Here is a 23,787-nt window from a genome sequence, read left to right as displayed (position 1 = left end):
GGCTTCTGCCCTGGGTGACTCATACCGTGTTTCCCTCCTATCTGTCGCGGTTTTTAGTTGATGTCTTTGCGGGGTGGAGGGGGGGCTATATGGCCCCTCCCCATCTCCCTTTTCCACCCTCGCTTCATTCTGTAATTCTCTTGGGTACCCTCCTTTCTCCTTCCCCCTCTGCTTCTTTCCCTTGTGTGACCTCTTTGTTTTCCTCCCTCCCTCTTCCCCCTTTCCTTCCCTCTCCCTAGTCGCTATTGGCCTCCAGCAGGTCATGGAACAGGCTGATGAATGGCCCCCAGGCTTCGTGGAAGTCCTCCTTGGATGGTGTTCTTGGTCTTCTCCAGATGGAGAAATTCCGACTGCTGTCTGTCTTCCCGTGCTAGCTATCCCTGCTTGTGTGGTGGCTCCCCTCCCGGGGCTGGTCTGGTCCCTTACTTATGCCCGCTGACTGCCTGCTTTCTCTGCCTATACCCTCACCTGCATTCCCCTGTCTTTCCTGTGGCCCAGTCTTTTTGATCAGAGCGAGGCAGCACAGTCCCACTCAAACGTATTCACTGTCCAATGAGTCTTTGTTTCTTTCGCAATCCTCCTCTGATCAGCCTTCATCGTTGCCTCGCTGCCCCTTGTTCAGACCGTTGGTCCGCATGAATTTGTTCACCTCTGCTGGGGTGTTGAAATAGTGCTCTTTGTTCTGGTACGTGACCCAGAGCCTAGCTGGGAACAGTATACGAAATCGCACCACATTTTTGTACAGTGCCGACTTCGCCTGGTTAAACTCAGCCCTGTATTTTGCCAGATCTGCCCCAATGTCATTGTAAATTTGGATTTTGTGTCCTTCCCAGGAGCTCACTTCCGTCTGTTGTGCCCACTGCAGGATCCTCTCATGATCCTGATATCGATGGAGCTTTGCAATGATCGCCCTCAGCTACTCCCCGGCTTTAGGTTTCAGGCTGAGTGACCAGTGTGCTCTGATGAGCTCTGTGGGGTTGGGGAAAGTGTCTCTCCCAACTAGGTTACACAACATTTCGGCAACGTAGCCTGTCAGATCTCTGCCCTTGATGCCTTCTAGCAGGCCCACAATCTGAATATTTTGTCATCAGGACCTATTCTCTTGGTCTTGACTTTCCCCTTTAAGTTCCCTTGGGCCGCCACCAACCTTTTCACTTCTGCTTCCAGGGCGATGATCCTGTTGCTCTGGTCCATCAAGGCCTTCTGCAGGTCGAGGATTGTCCTCTCCTGTGCCTCCACATTCTTGTCCAGTCCGTCGATTGTCTTTTGCATGGTGACCATCGGCTCTGTCACCGCCACCAGGATTTCTATCCTGATCGCCCCTTTCATGGCAGTCAACTCCTTCATAAGGATGTTCTTCAATCTGTCTCCAGGTGGTGGTGGGGAGGGGGGGGGGGGGAGGGGGGAGAGGCTGATGCTTGGGTCGTTGGTCTCCCTCTCCCCCGGGTGGCTGGGGCCCTTTCACCTCGTGGGTCCGCCGTCTCGTCCGCCTGCAGCTCGTGGCCCTTTCCACCACTTCTGCCATCTCTTCGACCCCTCGAGCTCCCGTTTGCTGGTATTGTTTCCTGGTTGTTTTCTTCTTGCCGTTGAGGTAAATTTGCCTTCGAATGTTCAAGCAAAATTTGCCTAAAAGTGCATATTTGGTTATGTTTTGCTGGAGAGCCACCTGATGAGCGTCCGCTCAGCACATCACCGTCATCATGACAGGATATTGAAGGGTGAGTGGTGCCTGTGCAACTGTTAGCTAGTAAAGACTCAACATCTTTTTAGCCAGGAAACAGAATTTTGAAAAGATTCATTCAAGGGATGTGGGTTTCGCTGACTAGACCAGCATTTATTGCCGATCCCTATTTTAAAAATAAATTTAAAGTAACCAATTAATTTTTTTCCCAATAGGGCAATTTAGGATGGCCAATCCACCTACCCTGCTCATCTTTGGGTTGTAGAGGTGAAACCCATGGGGACACGGGGAGAATTTGCAAACTCCACACGGAGTGACCAGAGGCCAGGTTCAAACCCAGGTCCTTGGCGCAATGAGGCAGCAGTGCTAACCATTGTGCCGCTGTGCCTATTTATTGCCCATCCCTAATTGCTCTTGAGAAGATGGTAGTGAGCAACCTTCTTGACCCGCTGCAGTTCATCTGGTGGAGGTACACCCACTGTGCTGTTACGGAAGGAGTTTCAGGATTTTGACCCAGCGACAGTGAAGGAACAATGATATAAATCAGTGACTTGGAGGGGAACCTCCAGGTGCTTCCTGCTCTTTTTCTCCTAGATATTAGCAGATATGGGTTTGGAAGGTGCTGTCTAAGGCGCCTTGGTGAATTCCTGCAGTGCGCCTTGCATGTTGTTGGAGCTGCACTCATCCAGGTAAGTGGGGAGTATTTCATCACATTCCTGACTTGTGCCTCTTAGGCTTTGGGGGGGGGGGGGGGGGGGGGGGGGGGCAGAATGAGAGTTACTGGGCAAGGAATATCCTACCCTTTCACCTGCTCAAGCAAAATGATTTCAAAAAGAGCTGCATGGAACAGTAAGTGGCTATTTCATGTTCTATGCAGCTTTAACAGGATTCTGTTTTAGATAGTCGAACACAGTGATGAAGTAGCAGGAATCACACAAAGTTTATCACACTGGCTGTGACTAATTGCTTGTGAAGCAATAATGTGAGGAAGTTAAATTAATCACTTGATGCTTATCTGTGTAAATAAACAGTTTTTTATTCTAGTTACATAACTCTTCTCAATCTGAACCTATAAAGGAAGGATTAAATTGAAACCTCAAAAAAAAACTGTGACACTATCTCAGTTTGCAGTATCGATTTGTGATAAACAAGAATTTGTTCAAGAGTTTGCATCTGATTTAAAATATTCGGTCAGGCACCAGGTAGAAACAATGGCATGCAATTGTAAATGAAATCCAATGTAAAGTTCAATATTGAATATTTCAAGGCTTCTTTATTTTTGAACAGGTGCTGGATAACAAACAGTGCAATCCATTACGTTACAAACTGCGGCTATTTCAGCATTATATGCTTTGGGAATACAGGAATGCTGATCACCGTTTGTGCCAAGCTATTGTGTGTGCAAAGAGGGAGCAGTAATGAGCAACGGTCCGTATGGAAGGATCTGTGGACAGTTCTTGGTCTCTGTTGCTTACTGGGGACAACCTGGGCTTTGGCTTTCTTTTCGTTTGGACCACTCCATGTGGCTCAAATATACCTGTTCTCCATCTTAAATTCCTTGCAAGGTTAGTCAACACGTGCACATATTGGTGGTCAAGAAATGGTAATAGACAATGTTAGAACATTAGTGCAATTGTATTAATACTAAGGGGCCAGGAACAAGACACTTGCTGAACTTCCCAGCTCTTAACCTTGAACTGCATCTGTATCGCTCACACAATGCCAGTTTATAATGTAAATATTCTAACTGGGCTGGAGGTGAACTTGGCGCTCAATTAGTGGTGCGGAGGGTAACCCGGAGACAAGAGCTGCCTCAGAACAAGAGCTGCAAAAGTAAATGGCAGCCAACATGGGGCCTGCCGCAGACATGAAGAACAGAGAATACCTTGCAGAGCCTGCAGCCTCACCAAGTACATGCCAAACAGCCAAAGGGAAGGTAAGGACAGGGTCCAGCACAAAATCCCCCTGCTCCTAAAATTTTTTGACATGAAAAAATTACTTTCTCTCTGCTTTGAACCCAACAGCCGCACATTAGCATACATTGGGTTGTTTGGGTTCGGCCAATTGTACTTTGAAAATTCCCATCTGACCCTTCCCAGTCCAATTAACTAGCTCCTCAAGGAGTTGAATAAGCTGTTAATTGAAGTTTTACAGATTCCCTCGGTTCACATTCTAGCAGCAGCAGAATCTAGCGCCTCCTTCCAGGATTGCAATTGTCAAATCACACCTGCACCCACTCCCAACAGCACCATAATTGAAAATCCAGCCCAAGTTCTTTGAACTCAAGTCGAAATATTTGAGGAAGACTTTTGTATAAAGGCAAACCGTTTGATTGGCACCCCTTCTACAAACATTAATTTTTTCACCGCCAATGGACAGTGGCAGTAACGTGTACCATCTACAAGATGCATTGCAGGATCGCACTAATGCTCCTTAGACATCACCTTCCAAACCCTCGACCACTACCAGCTAGAAGGACAAGGGCTGCAGATACACGGGAACACCACTATCTGGAGATTCCCCACCAAGTCACTCACCATCCTGACTTGGAAATGTATCGCTATTCCTTCACTGTCACTGGGTCAAAATCCTGGAACTTCCACCCTAACAGCAATGCGGGTGTACCTACACCACATGGAATGCAGCATTTCAAGAAGACAGCTCACCGCCACCTTTCCCAGGGCAATCACAGATGAGCAATGAATGCTGGAAGCCCACATCCCTTCAATGAATAGAAAAAGTCCACAGAGATGATTTTTCCCTCGTCATGAGCCTTGCATTTTCATTAACTCTGAACAACTGTAAGGTAGCCTGTGTGGACAAAATCCAAATAGAGTAACGAGCACAAAATGGAGTAACTAATGGCCATGTAATTTTTCTGAATCTTTGCAGGGTTTTTCATATTCTTGTGGTATTGTGTTATGAAACGACCATTCAAAAGGGAAACATCAAGTTTCACCACAACAACAACAGACAAATGAGGTGAAAGTGAAGTTACTTGGGATCCATTCATCTTTATAATGAGTTTCAAAACAAGCTTTTCTTAAAGGGGAGGAGATCACTGTTTGTAAAGTATTTTAAGCGTGAGTGAAATTGTTTAGTATACCTACGGTTTCAGGAATCAGGACAACAATTTCCAACATCTCTTGATTAGGAATCCCCATTTATTTTGAAGGTTTTTGTTTATACAATTGAACACCAAGGTGTGCACCCGTAAGACAAGAACTAGTGATTGGGTGAAATGAGGAGATATCTGCTAAATTACCAATCAAATTCCAATTGATGAAACCCAATCAAAATCAGCTCCATTCAGTCAGTAAACACCAAGCATAAAATTGGATAATCAGATTCTTCAATTTGTTTTAAAACTACAAATACCAAACTAGAAAGTGACAGAAATTGCCAATGTTCAAAAACATTTAAGGTTGGTTTGAACTGTCATCTCCAATTTTTCAATCACCTGGAAATTCACTGATCAAAGGGTGTCACGTGGCACAGTGGTTAGCACTGGGACTACGGCGCTGAGGACCCGGGTTCGAATCCCAACCCTGGGTCACTGTCCGTGTGGAGTTTGCACATTCTCCCGGTGTCTGCGTGCGTTTCACCCCCACGACCCAAAGATGTGCAGGTTAGGTGGATTGGCCACGCTAAATTGCCCCTTAATTGGAAAATAAATAAATAATTGGGTAGTCTTAAATTTTTTTTTAAAGTAACAATTGCATTTAGAAGGAGCAAGTAAAAAGTTAAAACAAGTTGGAATAAAGTGCTTACTCACAGAATTGCCTGTGTATCCTAAAATATTTCCTCATGTTAGAATATTTGCCTGAAGTTTTGTCTATTTTTCGGTGTTTTCATTTATTATTTCATGCGATGTGGGCATTGTTAGCAAGGCCAACATATGTTGCTGCTCATTCCTAATTGAGGGCTGTTAAGAATCAGCCACATTGCTCGGTCTGGAATCACATGTCGGTCGAACCAGGGAACGATGGCAGATTTCCTTACTGAAAGTGACAATCAATAATAGCTACTCATTAGTTACATCCTTCCCGCTCCACTGCCGATTGAGGCCCTTAATAGAAAGCTCACCACATGGGGGGGACATGACAAGCAAACACTGGCATGTTTTCTTGTGGGCTTTTGGGGGAGTCCTTCAATCAAAGTCACCTAGTATCTGATCAAGGGTCTGGCGTTGGAAAGATGGGTCCATTGAAAGTAAACCCCTGCCTTTGGTACCAAGTCCCCTTGTCCTCATACCAGAGACTCCCACCTTGCGACCTGCCTCCCAGCACAACTTACTTGTTCTTGCGTCCTCCTTGACACAACACCTCGGTGGGGTGTAGTACTGGCAGCAGCGAACGTCTGTTTGGCCAGCAGCTCTCGACAAACAGGACGACTGTTCCTGGAGTCCTTGACGCTGAGGAAGACTTACCATTGGCCTGTTAAGTGCCTGACTGTCACAAGATGCAACAGGTCTTCTTGAAAAGAGGTGATGGCAGGATCTCAACACAGTTGTTCATTTGACAGATGCAGCATGCTTTATTAATAAACTCAAATTAAACTTCCATAATTGAACCTCATTCAAAGTTGCTGTTATATTGAGGCCCGACTTCATCCTGCCATCCTATTGGTTCCAATCTACAGAGCTCAAATATGCAAAAGTGAAAATTCACCGACAGAATAATTGTCATTTCAAAGTCCAGGTGCCCTGGAAGGTTTTCAGCCCTATTTTGGGTACTGAACAATATTTTGTACTTTGAGTAACTGTATGTGGAACACAGCTGCTCATCTTTAGCATGCAATTAAAGTGGTGTGAGAAAGCATTTTCAGCAAGCTGCTGTATAAATTCGCAGAAGCACCTAAAGGCATTGTCTGAAGATCATGTAATGTGAGCCAGAATTTTCTAGCCTGCCCTGGTGTGTTTTCCTATAATAGAGGTAGTTTGCCATTGGCTGCCGGCGGGATCTTCCATTCCCACCAAAGTCAATGGCAATTTGCATGGCTCGAATGTCCCAACACTGGGGAACCCGAGGCAGGGGTCAACTTCAGTGAGACCTTGGTGAGAAGGGCTGGAAAATCTCGCCCATTATCTATTTGATACATCCTGTAGGAATCCACACTCTTTCCAGTAGTTATAGAGATGTTTACAGCACAAAAGGAGGCCAAATCCATGCCTTCTCCCCATGGAGCAATCCAGTCAATCCCATTTCCCTGCTCGATCGCATAGTCCTGCGTTAGTTTATTTTTATAATAACATAATATGGATACCATGAGTTAATTGTTTCTGCTTATTGTGGAATATGTGGGAGTTGCTAGGTGGTTGCTTTGGGGCTTAAGAAATATTGAAATTGATTGACCTGCTGTCCAAATGCAGCGCAGGGTCCAATAATATAATGAATGATTAATCTAAATAAGCTTTATTTAAAACATAGGTTTTAGATAGTTTCTCGGAGCGGAATGGGGCACATGCAGCTGATTTCTAAGGAACATAAGTTTGATTACTTTGGAAGATTGTGATGTTAAGCAATTTGTATCTGAATGATTTAAGTAGAATGTAAATGTAACCGTTGTATTTTAGCATCTTCTATGTAATTTGGCTTCTTTTAAAACTAAAGCATATTACTTTGGACCAGAACTCCCTCTAGTCTATGAGTACCAAAAACCAAATCTCATATAAATTAATCACAGATAATAATAACTGTCTCACAGTAAGGCAATGCTGAGAGAAAAATAATTAAGGGTTGGAATTCTGAAGGTGGATTCCATAGAGTTAGTTTCATCAGCATATTGAAAAGGTTGGAACTTTAAGGCAAATGGTGGACCAGGGATTGGGCTTTCTTAAGTAGAACTTCTTGTTCCATCCTATGAGTAGAAGTTCTTGTTCCATTCCAAAGCGGGAGCCCTGTGTTTGTGAGGTAGTTGGCACTGTTACAATTATGAGGTTTATAAGATTATTATATTTAGGGAATGTTTCTTTAAATTTAGGGCAAATGAAGGGGTTCTGCAGTCTGGCCTGACAGTATGCCTGGGTGGTCTACTTGTTAAAGATCAAAAGAAGACTCTGCTTGTTTTACTGAGAGGAAGGTATCGATACCAAGGGACAAAGACCACAATCTCTGAGTTTATCATGAATAAACCCATGATTCTCCCAAAGTCCCAGAAAGGTGATTTCAGTTTTGGATTGTAAAAAAAAGTGATGCTGTAAACTATACATTTATTTGTAAGATCGAAGGAAGCTGAAACAAGAATAACTAATTTGTGCAGTTTGCACATTCTCCCCGTGTTTGCGTGGGTTTCATCCCCACAACCCAAAGATATGCAAGGTAGGTGGATTGGCTATGCTAAATTGCCCCTTAATTGGAAAACATTGGGTACTCTAAATTTAAAAAAAAGAATTTCTACTTACATACAAAGCTACCATGTTTCCTGTTACCATCGGGAAGAACCTGGAGGCAGCCATTTTAAAGGTTAGGTTACAAATTTCCCTTTAAACCATGAATATCAAAGACAGACAGCGGTTTAAAGTTTTATCTCGTGGTCTTTAGTCATCTGCGAGTTAGAGAGCAAACAATAAAAGCTGCCAGGCCTGCACCTTAAACAGGGAATATGCTAACTCAATCCTTCACCATACAGAATATGGGTGGGAGCTCATGCTCTGATTGAACATGGTGTTTTTGAGGACTTTAAGGAGGCCAAAGATTTGCCTAGTTTAGTATTAGAGGAAGAGATCTACACCATAACTGTGACCGTGAAAGGTAGCTCATAGAATCACTACAGCGCAGAAGGAGGCCATTCAGTCCATCGAGTCTGCACTGACCCTCCGAAAGAGTACTCTACCGAGACCCATGCCACCACCATATCCCCTTAACCCAGTAACCCCACCTAACCTTTTGGACACTCAGGGGCAATTTAGCATGGCCAATCCACCCAACCTGCACATCTTTGTACTGTGAAAAGAAACAGGAGCACACGGAGGAAATCCACGCAGACATGGGGAAAAAGTGCAAACTCCACACAGACAGTCACCCAAAGTTGGAACTGAACCCGATCTCTGGCACTGTGAGACAGCAGTGCTAACCACTATGCCATCTGTGATTAATCGGAAGTTAACGAGGAAGCAAACCATCAGAAACTGATCATTTTAGACTGGTTCCTAGAGAATGAAATGTCCATTTGAGAGACAATGTAATGTATAACCATAGAGGGAGATTTTATGCCATGCTAAAAGTTAAATGGAAAATCATTTTTGGTGTTGTTTAAAATAAAAGTTGCAGACAAAAAGAAAGTAGTGTTTCATTTTCTTAATAATGTGGTGAATAAAAATGTTTTAAACGTGACATTTTGATGCATCATCTTTCATACCGTTAACTGGAGTTCAAATTTCTCATTAAAAGATATCGTACTCTCTGGAGATCATAACAGTACACTAGGTATGGGCGGCATGGTGGGGCAGTGGTTAGCACTGCTGTCTCACAGCACCGAGGACCTGGGTTTGATCCTGGCCCCGGGTCACTGCCCATGTGGAGTTTGCACATTCTCCCTGTGTCTGCGTGGGTCTCACCCCCACAACCCAAAGATGTGCAGGGTAGGTAGATTGGCCACGCTAAATTGCCCCTTAATTGGAAAAATGTAAAACAATAAATAACAGTACATCAAGTGAATGGAGGCATTGTGACCTCTTTTAGGGTGCATGTGGACCTCACCGGTGGGCTGCAGACCTAGAAAGTGGTCTGACCCCTAAAGCTATACCACTTATTTGTTTAGTTTTTAATCATTGATTAGCCCACAAGCTCAGGAACTTTGGGAAGGAGATTTACTGACAATTCAATGGCTTACGTTTCTATTGGGATGGAGATGGGAGGTACTGCAGATTTACTCGAAGCAGCTCATGTATCCTCATGTTAATGAGTTTCACTCCCTCTGACCCTGTAGCATCTGGTAGGATTGGATCTGAAGGTCGACATTGGGCATGATCACAGATTATTTTTTTGAGTTGAATTACTTGACTCAGTTGAGGCACTTTGTCTCAGCAAAAGGAACAAAATAAACAGGCTGACATTTCAGAAATTGCCTCAGGCGTTAATTTCTGAGCTCAGATCTTAGCTCAGCATGGGTCTCTTTTCATGTAGACAAAGCAAGGATTGGGCCACCACTGAAGGGCCTAGTGGATATAACCTGCTCGGATTTGACAAAGCCTTTGACACAATATGATCAATGGCTAAGGAGTCACAGAGAAGGTATTAATACTAATTAGAGAATTAATTTAAAGTAGGTAACAGAAAGCAGTCATAATAGGAACATTTCAGGATAGAACATAGAACATAGAAAAATACAGCACAGAACAGGCCCTTCGGCCCACGATGTTGTACCGAACCTTTGTCCCAGATTAATCATAGATTGTCATAGAATTTACAGTGCAGAAGGAGGCCATTCGGCCCATCGAGTCTGCACCGGCTCTTGGAAAGAGCACCCTTCCCAAGGTCAACACCTCCACCCTATCCCCATAACCCAGTAACCCCACCCAACACTAAGGGCAATTTTGGACACCAAGTGCAATTTATCATGGCCAATCCACCTAACCTGCACATCTTTGGACTGTGGGAGGAAACCGGAGCACCCGGAGGAAACCCACGCACACACGGGGAGGATGTGCAGACTCCGCACAGACAGTGACCCAAGCCGGAATCGAACCTGGGACCCTGGAGCTGTGAAGCAATTGTGCTATCCACAATGCTACCGTGCTGCCCTGATAAGAGGTTATGTGCAGAGTACAACCAGATTGATTCTTGGGACTCAATATTATAATATATACCAGGGTTTCCCAAACCATGGGTCATAACTGGGGTCTCGAGACAGGATTTTGGGGCGGTGAGCTCTAAGGCAGTAATAGCTGCTGTGAAGCTCGATTGATTTCCGACAGCTGCGAGGCCCTTTTAAATCCTCAAATCTTTTTGTTTTTGGGTGTATCCTAATGGACTTCTCTCTGAGGTCTGATTGCTGCCTCAGAAAAAGCCTTTGAAAGGTAGGTGTTCATTTTTTGCTCAGAAAATCTATTCCTTCAATAATCTGTCAATAATCATGATCATATAAAATGAATAATCAGAATGCTACTGCATTAATAATCAGAATCCAAATACATTAATATTGCGTACACTTTTTCAATGAACAATTGCATCAATAGTGCGGATCCTATTATTTTACAGTTCTACGACATTAACATCTAAGATCCTAGTACATGAATAATAAGGTTACAATTACATCAATAGTAAGAGTCATATTAATTTATAATACAGAATACTATGACATACCTTCCCTCCATACTCAGCTCCTGTTCCCCGACACATCCTGGTCAAGAACTAGTAAACCCTTCTTGCCCCATTCAACAACTGAAGGCTCACTCCCCAACTGAAGCTGAAGCCTCACTCCTCCTGTCCGCCCCTATTACATTTCTTGTACCCCCAAAATTTTCACTCTGGAGTCACATGAAGTCTGGGGCATTAAAATTGAGCCACACCAGGAAAATATGTTTGGGAAGCACTGGCTTAAAGGTTAATGTTTTAAATTACTTCAGGGTTTAAGTGTAAAAGCTGCTGTCAAATGTAGCTATTAAGACATACTGGAGGCTTTCGGTAGCAAACAAAGGGGTTTAATCGATGAAAGGCATTTAGATAACAGGCACAGAACACTGTATAACAGGTCTTTGCTCTTAGCTCCCTGGTCCACACTGCCCGAGGTCCAGCTCCCAGGGCCCCATTGGCTGGCATTTGCGTAGTCCCACATGATTGGCCCTGAGACGGTCACGTGGTATGTGGAGCTCGCCCCCTTAAAGGGGCCATGTTACCACTGTATCCACATTTATTCTAAATAACTTCATTTGATTGCACTTCTCCACAGGTTTGTTAATAAGTTGTTGCTATTGCTATTTTTCATAACAATGAACACATTTGATGCAAAGGATGCATTGAAATATATTAAAAAGTTAAAATGTGAAAAGGTCATTTCACCTAACCAGTTGGAATTGGCATACGTGCATATACTGCTACGACACCCTGGGCGAGTGCGCGGTCAATTCCAGCCCCACAGACCCTGGCGTCCCAACATAAATGAATTAACCCATACTTAGTGTTTTCCGAAGATCTTTAACCCTTGACAGCTCCAATGAGTTACAGACACTAGATTTATAACCAACTTTATTAATAAAAAAGAGAAAAAGATGGGACTATATAGTTAGGGGTACTGATAGGCACATTTGTGGACATGAAAGAGGCTCCATAAGACCAGAACACATAGGAGCAGAATTAGGCCACTCGGCCCATCGAGTCTGCTCCGCCATTCAATCATGGCTGATATTTTTATTGTCCCCATTCTCCTGCCTTCTCCCCATAACCCCTGATCCCCTTATTGATCAAAAATCTATCTATCTCTGTTTTCAAGACACTCAGTGATGTGGCCTCCACAGCCTTCTGCAGCAAAGAGTTCCACTGATTCACCACCCTCTGGCTGAAGAAATTCCTCCTCATCTCGGTTTTAAAGGATCATCCCTTTATTCTAAGATTGTGTCCTCTGCTTCTAGTTTTTCCTACAAGTAGAAACATCCTCTCCACGTCCACTATATCCAGGCCACGCAGTAGCCTGTAAGTTTCAATAAGATCCCACCTCATCCTTCTAAACTCCAAAGAGTACAGACCCAGAAACCTCAACCGTTCCTCGTATGACAAGCTCTTCATTCCAGGGATCATTCTTGTGAACCTCCTCTGGACCCTTTCCAAGGCCAGCACATCCTTCCTTAGATACGGGGCCCAAAACTACTCACAATACTCCAAACGTGGTCTGACCAGAGCCTTATATAGCCTCAGAAGTACATCCCTGGTTTTGTATTCTAGCCCTCTTGACATGAATGCTAACATTGCATTTGCCTTCCTAACTGCCGACTGAACCTACATGTTAACCTAAAGGCAATCATGAACAAGGACTCCCAAGTCCCTTTGTGCTTATGATTTCCTAAGCATCTTCCCATTTAGAAAATAGTCTTTGCCTCCATTTCTCCTTCCGAAGTGCATAACCTCACACTTTTCCACATTGTATTCCATCTGCCACTTCTTTGCCCACTCTCCTAGCTTGTCCAAGTCCTTCTGAAGCCCTCCTGCCTCTCTACAGATCTTTGTATCATCTGCAAAGTTAGCAACAGTGCCTTCAGTTCCTTCCTCCTGATCATTAATGTATATTGTGGAAGTTGTGGTCCCAGCACTGACCCCTGAGGTACACCACTCGTCACCGGCTGCCATCCTGAAAAAGACCCCTTTATCCCCACTCTCTGCCTTCTGCCAGTCAGCCAATCCTCTTATCCATGCCAGGATCTTACCCTTAACACCATGGGCTCTTAACTTATTTCACAGTCTCCTATGCGAAGGCCTTCTGGAAATCTAAATAAATCACGTCCACAGGTTCTCCTTTGTCTGACCTCCTTGTTACTTCCTCAAAGAACTCTAACAGATTTGTCAGACATGACCTCCCCTTGACAAAGCCGTGCTGACTCAGTCCTATTTTATCATGCACTTCCAAGTACTCCGCAATTTCATCTTTAACAATGGACTCTAAAATCTTACAAATGACCGAAGTCAGGCTATAATTTCTCGTCTTCTGCCTCCCTCCCTTCTTAAACAGTGGTGTCACATTAGCCACTTTCCAGTCCTTTAGGACCCTGCCTGCCTCCAGTGATTCCTGAAAGATCATCACCAATGCCTCCACAATCTCCTGAGCTATCTCGTTTAGAACCCTGGGGTGTAATCCATCCAGTCCAGGTGACTTATCCACCTTCAGACCTTTCAGTTTCCCAAGAACCTTCTCCTTAGTAATTGTCACTGCACTAACCTCTGCCCCCTGGTTCTCCTGGAGCTCTGGCATCCCACTGGTGTCTTCCACCATGAAGACTGATGTAAAGTAACTATTCAGTTCCTTTGCCATTTCTTTGTTTCCTATTATTACTTCTCCAGCCACATTTCCCAGTGGTCCAATGTCATTTTTGCCTCGCTCTTACCTTTTATATATTGAAAAACACTCTTCCTATCTTCCTTTATATTACGAGCTAGCTTGCACTCATACTTCATCTTCTCCCCACTTATTGCTTTTTTAGTTGTCCTCTGCTAGCTTTTAAAGGCTTCCCAATCCTTTGGCTTCCCACTAATTCTCGCCACTTTGTATGTTTTTTCTTTAGCTTTTATGTTGTCCTTCACTTCCCTCGTCAGCCATGGATGCCTTGTCCTCTCCTGAGCATGTTTCCTCCTCCTTGGGGTTAATTTCTGTTGTGCCTCCCTAATAACCCCCAAAAATTCCTGCCATTGCTGTTTCACTGTCTTCCCTGCTCGGCTCCTTTTCCAATCAACTCTGGCCAGCTCCTCCCTCATGTTTTTGTAGTTACCCTTATTTAATTGTAATACCGCTACATCTGATTGCAGCTTCTCCCTCTCAAACTGCAGTGTAAATTCTATCATATTGTGGTCACTGCTCCGCGAGGGTTCCTTCACCTTAAGTTCCCTAATCAAGTCTGCCTCATTACACATCACCAAATCCAGAATTGCCTGTTCCCTAGTAGGTAGGCTCTGTCACAGGCTGCTCCAAAAAACCATCTCTCAGACATCCTGGATGGTATGTTGCCTCCCTGGTGCCTGGGTCCAGGATGTCTCTTGTAGCCATCTAAAATGGCCACCTGCAAAGGACCATGGGAATTGTGGTCAACTTGGACACAGACAAGTACACAGCCTCTGTGTATTGTGCAAATAAGCCAGACCTGACCGAAACTTGCACCCATTAAAAGTCAATCACCATTTCCCCCAGGACAATAGAGTTTGAATCAAGGAGTTACAACAGTAGCAGACTAACCAGCGCCACTTCCCTTATTTGGAAAGGCCTACGTGCCTATGACAATGATAGCTAGGACCCGCCCAGCCACCGAGGTATCCGCCCCCTAACTGGCCATGATCAATGAGGGTGATCGAAACTCTATCGATCCATTGGATCTGGAGGTAGGACTGCCCCAAAGGGCGTGAAAACCCAGGGGAATAAGAAGAACTGCAAACCAAGAGATCAACCTCTTTTGGACCGGCCTCTGTGCAGCATACCGACCAGCCAAGTTCAAGGACCCGCGATCGCTACCTGAAGGACAAGCCCAGCCGAGACAAACCTGAAGACTTCCAACCGACCCACGTGGACACAGATAAAGGCCTTATGTCCCGCACAGAGCCGGTTAAGTAAAGGTCATCTTAGTTATTAGGTCTAGTTTAGTGCATCGCCACGTGGATCATTGCATATAAAACAAGTGTGTTTGTTAATAAACTGTCTTTCAAATGAATATACTGGTTGTGTGGTAATTTGGTCAATATAAGAAACAGCTTGTGGTTCACATAGAAATAAAGAAGTTAACACTCTGAATGGGCAGAAAGCATTCTGAAGGGAGAGGGTGACAGCCAGGGGTCATGGTACATATTGGTACTAATGGCATAGGTAGGAAGAATGATGAGATCCTGCAGCAGCAGTTTAAGGAGTTAGGTAGAAAGTTAAAAAGCAGGACCTCTAGGGTTGTAATCTCAGGATTACTCCCTGTGCCAGGTGCCAGTGAGGCTAGAAATAGGAAAATAGAACAGCTCAACACGTGGCTGGTGTGGGAGGAGAGGTTTCAGGTATCTGGACCATTGGGATCTGTACAAGAAGGACGGGTTGCATCTAAACTGGAGCGGCAAAAATATTCTGACCGGGAGGTTTGCTTGTGTCACACGGGTGGATTTCAACCAGTTTGGCAAGGGGGTGGGAACCAAAGCAAAGGTGAATTAACTGATGGGGAACTAGAGAGTAGGCCCAGTAAGACTCAGAGGAAGAGCAGGCAGGGTGTGCATGCTGATCAAAGAGGGTATGGTGGACTAAAGTGCATTTGTTTCAATGCGAGAAGTGTAATAGGTAAGGCAGATGAACTTTGAGCTTGGATTAGTACTTGGAACTATGATGTTGTTGCCATTACAGAGACTTGGTTAAGGGAAGGTCAGGATTGTCAGATTAACGTTCCAGGATGCAGTTGTTTCAGGCGGGAGAGAGGGGGATGTGAAAGGTGTGGGGGAGTTGCACTACTAGTTAAGGAGAATATCACAGCAGCACTGTGGGAGGATACCTCAGGGGGGCCATACTGCGAGGCAATATGGGTGGAGCTCAGGAATAGGAAGGGTGTAGTCACAATGTTGGGGGGTCACTCTAGGCCTCCCAACAGCCAGCGAGAGATAGAGGATATGTAGGCAGATTTTGGCAAGATGTAAAAGTAACAGGGTTGTTGTGGTGGGTGAGTTTAACTTCCCCTATATTGACTGGGACTCACTTAGTGCTAGGGGTGTGGATGGGGCAGAGTTTGTAAGGAGCATTCAGGAGGGCTTCTTGAAACAGTATGTAGATAATCCAACTGGGAAGGGGCTGTACTGGACCTGGTATTGGGGAATGAGCCTGACTAGGTTGTCGATGTTTCAGTAGGGGAGCAGTTCTGGAACAGTGACCACAATTCAGTAAGCTTTAAGGTACTGCTGGATAAAGATAAGTGTAATCCTCAGGTGAAGGTGCTAAATTAGGGGAAGGCTAATTGCAACAATATTAGGCAGAAACTGAAGAATGTAGACTGGGGGCACATGTTTGAGGGCAAATCAACATCTGGCATGTGGGAGGCTTTCAAGTGTAAGTTGATAGGAATTCAGGACCGGCACATTCCTGTAAGGATGAGGGATAAGTATGGCACGTTTCGGGAACCTTGGATGACGAGAGATATTGTGAGCCTACTCAAAAAGAAAAGGAAGCATTTTTCAAGGCTATGAAGCTGGGAACACAACAAAGCAAGTGTGGAATACAAGGAAAGTAGAAAGAAACTTAAGCAAGGAGTCAGGAGGGCTAAAAGGCATCACAAAAAGTCATTGGCCAGCAAGATTAACGAAAATCCCAAGGCTCTTTATACATATATAAAGAGGATGAGGGTAGCCGGGGAGAGGGTTGGCCCACTCAAGGACAGGGGAGGGAATCTATGCGTGGAGCCAGAGGAAATGGGCGAGGAATTAAATGAGTACTTTACATCAGTATTCACCAAAGAGAAGGACTTAGTGGATGATGAGTCTGGGGAAGGGAGTGTAGATAGTTTGGGTCACTTTGAGATCAAAGAGGAGGCATTGGGGGGCCTTGTAAAGCATTGAGGTAGACAAGTCCCCACGGCCTGATGGGATATACCCCAGAATACTGAGAGATGCAAGGGAGGAAATTGCTGGGGCCTTGTGAGAAATCTTTGTATCCTCACTGGCTACAGGGGTGGTCCCAGAGGATTGGAGAATAGCCAATGTTGTTCCTTTGCTTAAGAAGGGTAGCAAGGATTAGTGTTGGGTGGGGTTACTGGGTTATGGGGATAGGGTGGGGGTGTTGACCTTGGGTAGGGTGCTCTTTCCAAGAGCCGGTGCAGACTCGATGGGCCGAATGGCCTCCTTCTGTACTGTAAATTCTATGATAATCAAGGTAATTACAGGCTGGTGAGCCTTACGTCAGTGGTAGGGAGATAATTGGAGAAGATTCTTTGAGACAGGATTTACTCCCACTTGGAAATAAGTGGACATATTAGCAAGAGGCAACATGGTTTTGTGAAGGGGAGGTCATGTCTCAATAATTTGATCGAGTTTTTCGAGGAAGTGACGAAGATGATTGATGAGGGTAGGGTAGTGGATGTTCTCTACATGGACTTCAGTAAGGCCTTTGACAAGGTTCCTCATGTCAGACTGGTACAGAAGGTGAAGTTGCACTGGATCAGAGGTGAGCTGGCAAGATGGATACAGAATGGCCTGGTCATAGAAGACAGAGGGTAGCAGTGGAAGGGTGCATTTCTGAATGGAGGGCTGTGATAGCGATGAGGACCGTCAGAGGATACAGCAGGATATAGATCGGTTGGAGACTTGGGCAGAGAGATGGCAGATGGAGTTTAATCCGGACAAATCTGAGGTAATGCATTTTGGAAGGTCTAAAACAAATGGGACATATACAGTAAATGATAGAACTCTTAAGAGTACTCTTAAGAGTATCGATAGGCAGAGGGATCTCGGTGTACAGGGGTACACAGGTCACTGAAAGTGGCAACGCAGGTGGAGAAGGTAGTCAAGAAGGCATACTGCATGCTTGCCTCCCTCGGCCGGCACATTGGGTTTAAAAATTGACAAATCATGTTGCAGCTTCATTGAACCTTAGTTAGGCTACAATGGAATATAGTGTTCAATTTCGGTCGCCCAACTACCAGAAGGATTTGGAGGCTTTGGAGAAGGTACAGAAAAGATTTACCAGGATTTTGCCTAGAATGGTGGGCATTAGCTATAAGGAGAGGTTGGAGAAACTTGGTTTGTTCTCACTGGAATGACGAACATTGAGGGGCGACCTGATAAAAGTCTACAAGATTATGAGGGGCATGGACAGAGTGGATAGTCAAAAGCTTTTTTTCCAGGTGGAAGAGTCAATTACTAGAGGGCATAGGTTTAAAGTGCGAGGGACAAGGTTTAAAGGAGATACGAGGCACGTTTTTTTTTACACAGAGGATGGTGGGACCCTTGAACTCGCTGCCAAGTAGTGGAAGCAAATACAATAGTGACTTTTAAGGGACGTCTTGACAAATACATGAATAGGATGGGAATAGGGGGATATGGTCCCCAGGGTATGGGGTTTTAGTTCAGACGGGCAGCATGGTCGGTGCAGGCTTGGAGGGCCGAAGGGCCTGTTCAGTAATTTCTTTTGTTCTTTGATGTGTATATATATATATATATAAATATAAAAAGAAATAACAGGACAATGGTCCACCGCTCTACGTAATCCCAAAGCCGCGTCCCACCCTTCACTCAGACAAAACAGACACAAAAGGGTTGGTGAGGATAAAGAAAATGGGGATTAAAGCATAGGCTTGAGATGACTGCTGCTGTGGTCACAGCCTCTGGGAATAGATTTGCTCAAGGATTCCCAGGTTGGTGCAGTTCTGTCTTTCCACCACCAGATGGAGCTAGGTACAGGGATTTCAGGTCTGCGCGATTCCAATCCCGGCCACCAGGTGGCAGTGTACACAATGTACAGATCAGTACACTTCTGCTCTTCTACCACCAGTTGGATCTTCCACCTCCCTGTGAGATTAATACAGCTTTGACCCTGGAACTAGCAGTCTTTCACTTGTTTGATCTCTGCACAAGGCTCTGGTGGTTTTATCACAAATGCTCTCACCTTAATCCTCAATTTTGAGCTCTTCCCAGCCCTTCAGACACAGAGTTAAAAGGTTACAGACCTGGTGAGTGACTGCTTGTTTTCTTACTCCAGAAGCCTTCCACAAACATAAGTGCTGTCTGCCTTCTCACATGAAGAGCCCTCACAGAACTGGCACTTTCTCATTCCAGGGATCTCTTACGCAAGTCTGTTTTCTCTCTGTCTTTCGACCAAGAAAGTCTTCACAGATTTAGCTAGAATGTCTCTTAAAATCATCTGGGAGACAGTCTTCAAGGTCCTTACTACCTGGCTTTCTTCACAGAACTGAAACAAAAGACCAGCCTTCTTTCTGGAAGTTTCTGACTGGCATCACCAATCACAGACAACAATAGGAGGTCAAGAACGCTACATACACCGATTGGCTGCTTGCCAAGTCTATCAAATCGACATCACAGGTTCTGTCATGACCTAAAGGGGACATCTTGAGCTGGTACATTAGGACAGGTGTGTCCCAGTGTCCAAAGACTAATTTAAACAGAAATCCCAAATGGCGCAATAATGTTGTAGCAGCTAACCAGAAAACTGCAGATCCAAGCAGGCAGCAGGCCTGGGATAAAAAGTGAACACTGGACAGACAAAAGGTTTAACAACAATATCCTAACAATACAGTGTACAAATGATGGGTCATTCAGCAGAAATGTTAAATCTATCATAATGTGGAAATGTGCAACTGTATGGATCTTCAGCTATTATATACTTAGAGACTAGAGCTACGGTCTTGGGGGAAAATATTTTCCGAACTGATTTTCTTGTAGCAATGAATCGTAACTGGAATAAAAATGATAAAAGCGACAGCGGCAATCAATACAATAGACTTAATCGATAAAGCACGACCCCGTTGGGAAATAAAATACTAAATGTTATCACATTAAAACACTACTAAAGGTCTCACCATTCAATAATAGAATTATCAGTTTCAGTGCAAACCTTTTTTTTGTGCGATGTTTCCTCATGACTCATGATTTCTTATCCCATAAGCAGAGCGCTGTTGGCCTGTTCCTACGTGTCTGCAATGTTCAAGTCAAAAAAATACTTTGATAAAACATTCAGCATGATTTTAAGCTAGTGCATTTAATGAGAATGGAGTGTGTTCAGGTGCGATACCCCATTTTAAAACCTCACCCAATTTCCGTGTCCATTGAAATAAAATCGGGCCAAGTGTAAACGAGAGGTCATAGTCTTCGGATCAGAGGTTGCGAATTTAAAACAGAGTTGAGGAGAAATTACTTCATCCAAAGGGCTGTGAATCTGTGGAATTCGCCACCCCAGAGTGTGGTGGATGCTGGAACAGTGAGTAAATTTAAGGAGGAGTTTGACAGATTTTTAATTGATAATGGGTTGGAGGGTTATGGAGAAAGGGCAGGATGGTGGAGTTAAGGCCAGGATGAGATCAGCCATGATCGAATGGCAGAGCAGGCTCGATGGGCCAAATAGCCAAGGGCAGCACCGTAGCACAATTGGATAGCACTGTGGCTTCACAGCGCCAGGGTCCCAGGTTCAATTCCCCGCTGCGTCACTATCTGTGTGGAGTCTGCACGTTCTCCCCCATGTCTGCGCGGGTTTCCCTCGGGTGCTCCGGTTTCCTCCCACAATCCAAAGACATGCAGACCGCCACCTTTAACCCTCTCTCCCTCACCTCTCAAGCCCAGCCCCCTACTCCCCTCCCCTGAATCACTGGAGTTTACCAGACAGGCCCCTCAGTAAATCCCAGATTTACCTTGAAGTCCTGGCTCCATTGGCTGTCTCCTTCGAACTGCCTGGACACCCAGCTGTGGTCAGGTGGGCCAGCTGACAACTGACTTCTCGGCCAGGAGAGACATGAGATACAGTGCCCCCTTGTGGTGAATGTATTGCAGTAACAATTCACCGTGTGCATATCTGTATTACGCTGTTGCCCATGTGGGCTCCATCTATGGACCATTGTAAGGTATTACCTATAATGTAGCATGTTGCTGCCTGTGTGGGCTCCGCCCCTGGCTCCACCCCTTGAGGGGAGGTACAAAGAGCAGTAAACTTGTAGGCGGTTCTCACTAACAGATCAGTCACAGGCAGGCACTGTTCTAGTTGATTAAAGCCACAGTTTACTTCGACTCCTGGTTTTGTGTGAATTGATGGGCGCATCAATTTAATCAACTACAACGCCACTATGGAATCGGCCCTCAAACCTGACCGACTGGAACTCGATCCGCAGGCCGCGGAGGCGAAAGGGAATTTTTCGCACTGGCTCCGCTGTTTCAAGGCCGACCTTGCCGCTTCCTCCTCGCATTCCGTCACCGACGAACAGAAGCCGAGTCTCTTCCACACCTGGCTGAGCCATCGAATCTCTGTTCAACTCGAGGAAGCCTCCACTTACGCAGACACCCTCGCGATGCTACAGCGCCTCTACGTAATGCCCGTGAACGAGGTATACGCTCGGCATCTCCTCACTACTCACCACCAACGCCCCGGGGAATCGCTGGAAGAGTACCTACGCGAGCTCAAAGTCCTTGCATGAAGTTGCAATTACCAGGCAGTTACAGTCACTCAACATATGGACCTCGCCGTCCGGGACGCCTACGTGGCTGGAGTCAGGTCCAACTACGTGAGACAGCGCCTACTCGAAAAAGGTGCCCTAGTCATGTCAGGAGCCATCAGTCCGACCCCCTGGTCGAGATGGTCCAGCTTCTACACACCAACCCCCAGTACGCATACATTGAACACCCCGACGGCCGACAGGATACGGTCTCCCTCCGGGACCTGGCACCCGCAGGTTCCACTATCACCGCCACCCCAACTTACCCCGCCCAACCTACGCTGACCAGCGCCCCCCCCCCCCCCCCCCCCCCCTCCCACCCTCCAATCTCCCTTCACCGACCCACAGGAACGAAGCTCCAGAAGACATGCTCCCGGAGTCCACGTCTGTGCCCGCCCGGCGACTTCACTACCCATGCCAGCACGGATGAGTTCAACACCTGGGCCTGCTGCGATACCAGAGCTTCGCCAATCACAGCGCACGATCCGTGCACCGGACAGGCTGAACCTATGAACCCTTCACCCACGCTGGACTTCATTTTTTTAACAGGGGGTGAATGTATTGCAGTAACAATTCACCATGTGTATATCTGTATTACGCTGTTGCCCATGTGGGCCCCACCTATGGACCATTGTAAGGTATTACCTAGAATGTAGCATGTTGGGGCCTGTGTGGGCTCCTCCCCTGGCTCCACCCCTTGAGGGGAGGTATAAAGAGCAGTAGCCCTGTAGGCGGTTCTCACTAACAGATCAGTCGCAGGCAGGCACTGTTCTAGTTGATTAAAGCCAGTCTACCTCCACTCCTGGTTTCGTGTGAATTGATGGTTGCATCACCCCTAAAATCCTAAACAAAGGAAATCGACCTGAGTCTGAGGCAGACGACAGGGCTGCTGAGCAAGCTGTTGATCACCCTGACAGAATTTCTTCAATTTATTGTCATTGATAACACCGTACTGGAATTGAGAAATCTTACAAAGCTCTTTGGCAGTACAGGTTAGACATGTACATCATCTTCACCTGAGCAGGCCTACCACTTGGCAGAGCTTTACAAGTGGAAGTGAGGAATGCAGTCACAGTTGGCTGCCAGCATCCAGATATGCCAGCTGTTGGTGAGAACCAGAGCCAGAGCTCCAGGACTTAAAGGGCTTCCCCACCAGATGTTCTCCCCAGATAAGGAACTCCTCCTCCTCCCCCCCCCCCCCCCCCAATCACTGACGTCACGTCATGTTGGCACTGTTTACAACAGGTATTGAAAAATAGGGAGCAGTTGAGGGAAACCCACCTGGGGGTGCAAAGGTAACCATAGTCCCAGGGGGGGGGGGGGGGGGGAAGAGGAACATGTCCCCTTATGTGGGAGGGGCAGGAGGTTGCCCCGGTGCTTATGCAGCGGAGTCCCCTGCGTCTTGTTTTATACTGGAATTCGGGGGCACCTTTGAGCTGTCGTTGGCAGCTCCATCAGGCCCCGCCAGCATGATGGCAAAGCCCCCAACATGACACGCATGGAAAGGTGCTGAGGGGAAGGGGTGTTGAGGTGATTGGGGAGTGGACCAGGGTGTCGAAGAGGGAACGGTCTTTTTGGAATGCTAAAAGAGATGTGTTCAGTGGGCATCATGCCAGAGAGAGCAAAGGTGGGTGGAGGACAATCGGTTTGATGGGAGAAGTGGGAAGGTGAGGAAAAGAGGAATCCTCTCATGGTTTGGGAGGGGGGAAGGGGGGAAGAGGGGAGAATGGGCATGTGGAAAGACACAATGGAGAAACTCATCAGCCACTGCGGGAGGGGGAACCCAGGTTTTAGAGGAAGACATTAGTACCATTGGGTTGGACATCGGCATTGTCAACACAGCTGCAAACTGGGAGAGTGGAAGAGTCCTAGCAAAAAGTGGGATGGGTGAAAGTTTATGTGAAGATAGCCGTGGCAGTGAGTCGGCAGTCGGAGAAAACTGTGTATATAGTGAAAATTAACAGAAGGTTTGACTTGGCAGTGTCAAGATGGAGGCCACCTTGATCTGTTTAGTGAAAGAAACAGAAACATATTCTGTGGTAAAGAATATGAGACTGGATTGGTGTTTGCAAGGCAGGATTGTGGTGGCAGGAGGATGTCAGTGAAAGGGCGGGGGGGGGGGGTTGCAGCCAGGCTGGGGGGGGGGGGTTGAAGCCAGGCTGGGGGGGGGGGGGGGGTTTGAAGCCAGGCTGGGGGGGGGGGGGGGGGGTTTGAAGCCAGGCTGGGGGGGGGGGGGGGGTTTGAAGCCAGGCTGGGGGGGGGGGGGTTTGAAGCCAGGCTGGGGGGGGGGGGGGTTTGAAGC

The 23,787-nt window shown here is 46.1% G+C and overlaps 1 protein-coding gene and 1 long non-coding RNA gene across 3 annotated transcripts in view; one reads left to right on the top strand and one right to left on the bottom strand.

Annotated features, from left to right (window-relative positions):
* LOC140430766 (adhesion G-protein coupled receptor G2-like) overlaps positions 1 to 9,015 on the top strand; it is a 168,472-nt gene extending 159,457 nt beyond the window's left edge. The window contains exons 11-12 of the mRNA XM_072518446.1: positions 2,969 to 3,246; positions 4,574 to 9,015. Coding sequence (XP_072374547.1) covers positions 2,969 to 3,246; positions 4,574 to 4,662 — 367 coding nt within the window. The 3' untranslated portion in view covers positions 4,663 to 9,015. The remainder of the gene's footprint in view (positions 1 to 2,968; positions 3,247 to 4,573) is intronic.
* LOC140430767 (uncharacterized) overlaps positions 1 to 19,992 on the bottom strand; it is an 85,484-nt gene extending 65,492 nt beyond the window's left edge. The window contains exon 1 of one of the 2 annotated variants that reach the window (XR_011949535.1): positions 19,901 to 19,992. This is a non-coding gene — a long non-coding RNA (uncharacterized lncRNA). Of the gene's footprint in view, positions 1 to 18,995; positions 19,204 to 19,900 lie in introns of those variants that run through there. The other variant, XR_011949536.1, reaches the window with a different exon arrangement.
* Positions 19,993 to 23,787: the final 3,795 nt, after the last annotated feature.

The sequence above is a fragment of the Scyliorhinus torazame genome, chromosome 10, assembly GCF_047496885.1.
Source record: "Scyliorhinus torazame isolate Kashiwa2021f chromosome 10, sScyTor2.1, whole genome shotgun sequence".
Classification (NCBI taxonomy): domain Eukaryota; kingdom Metazoa; phylum Chordata; class Chondrichthyes; order Carcharhiniformes; family Scyliorhinidae; genus Scyliorhinus; species Scyliorhinus torazame.
This window is presented reverse-complemented; position numbering and strand designations above follow the sequence as displayed.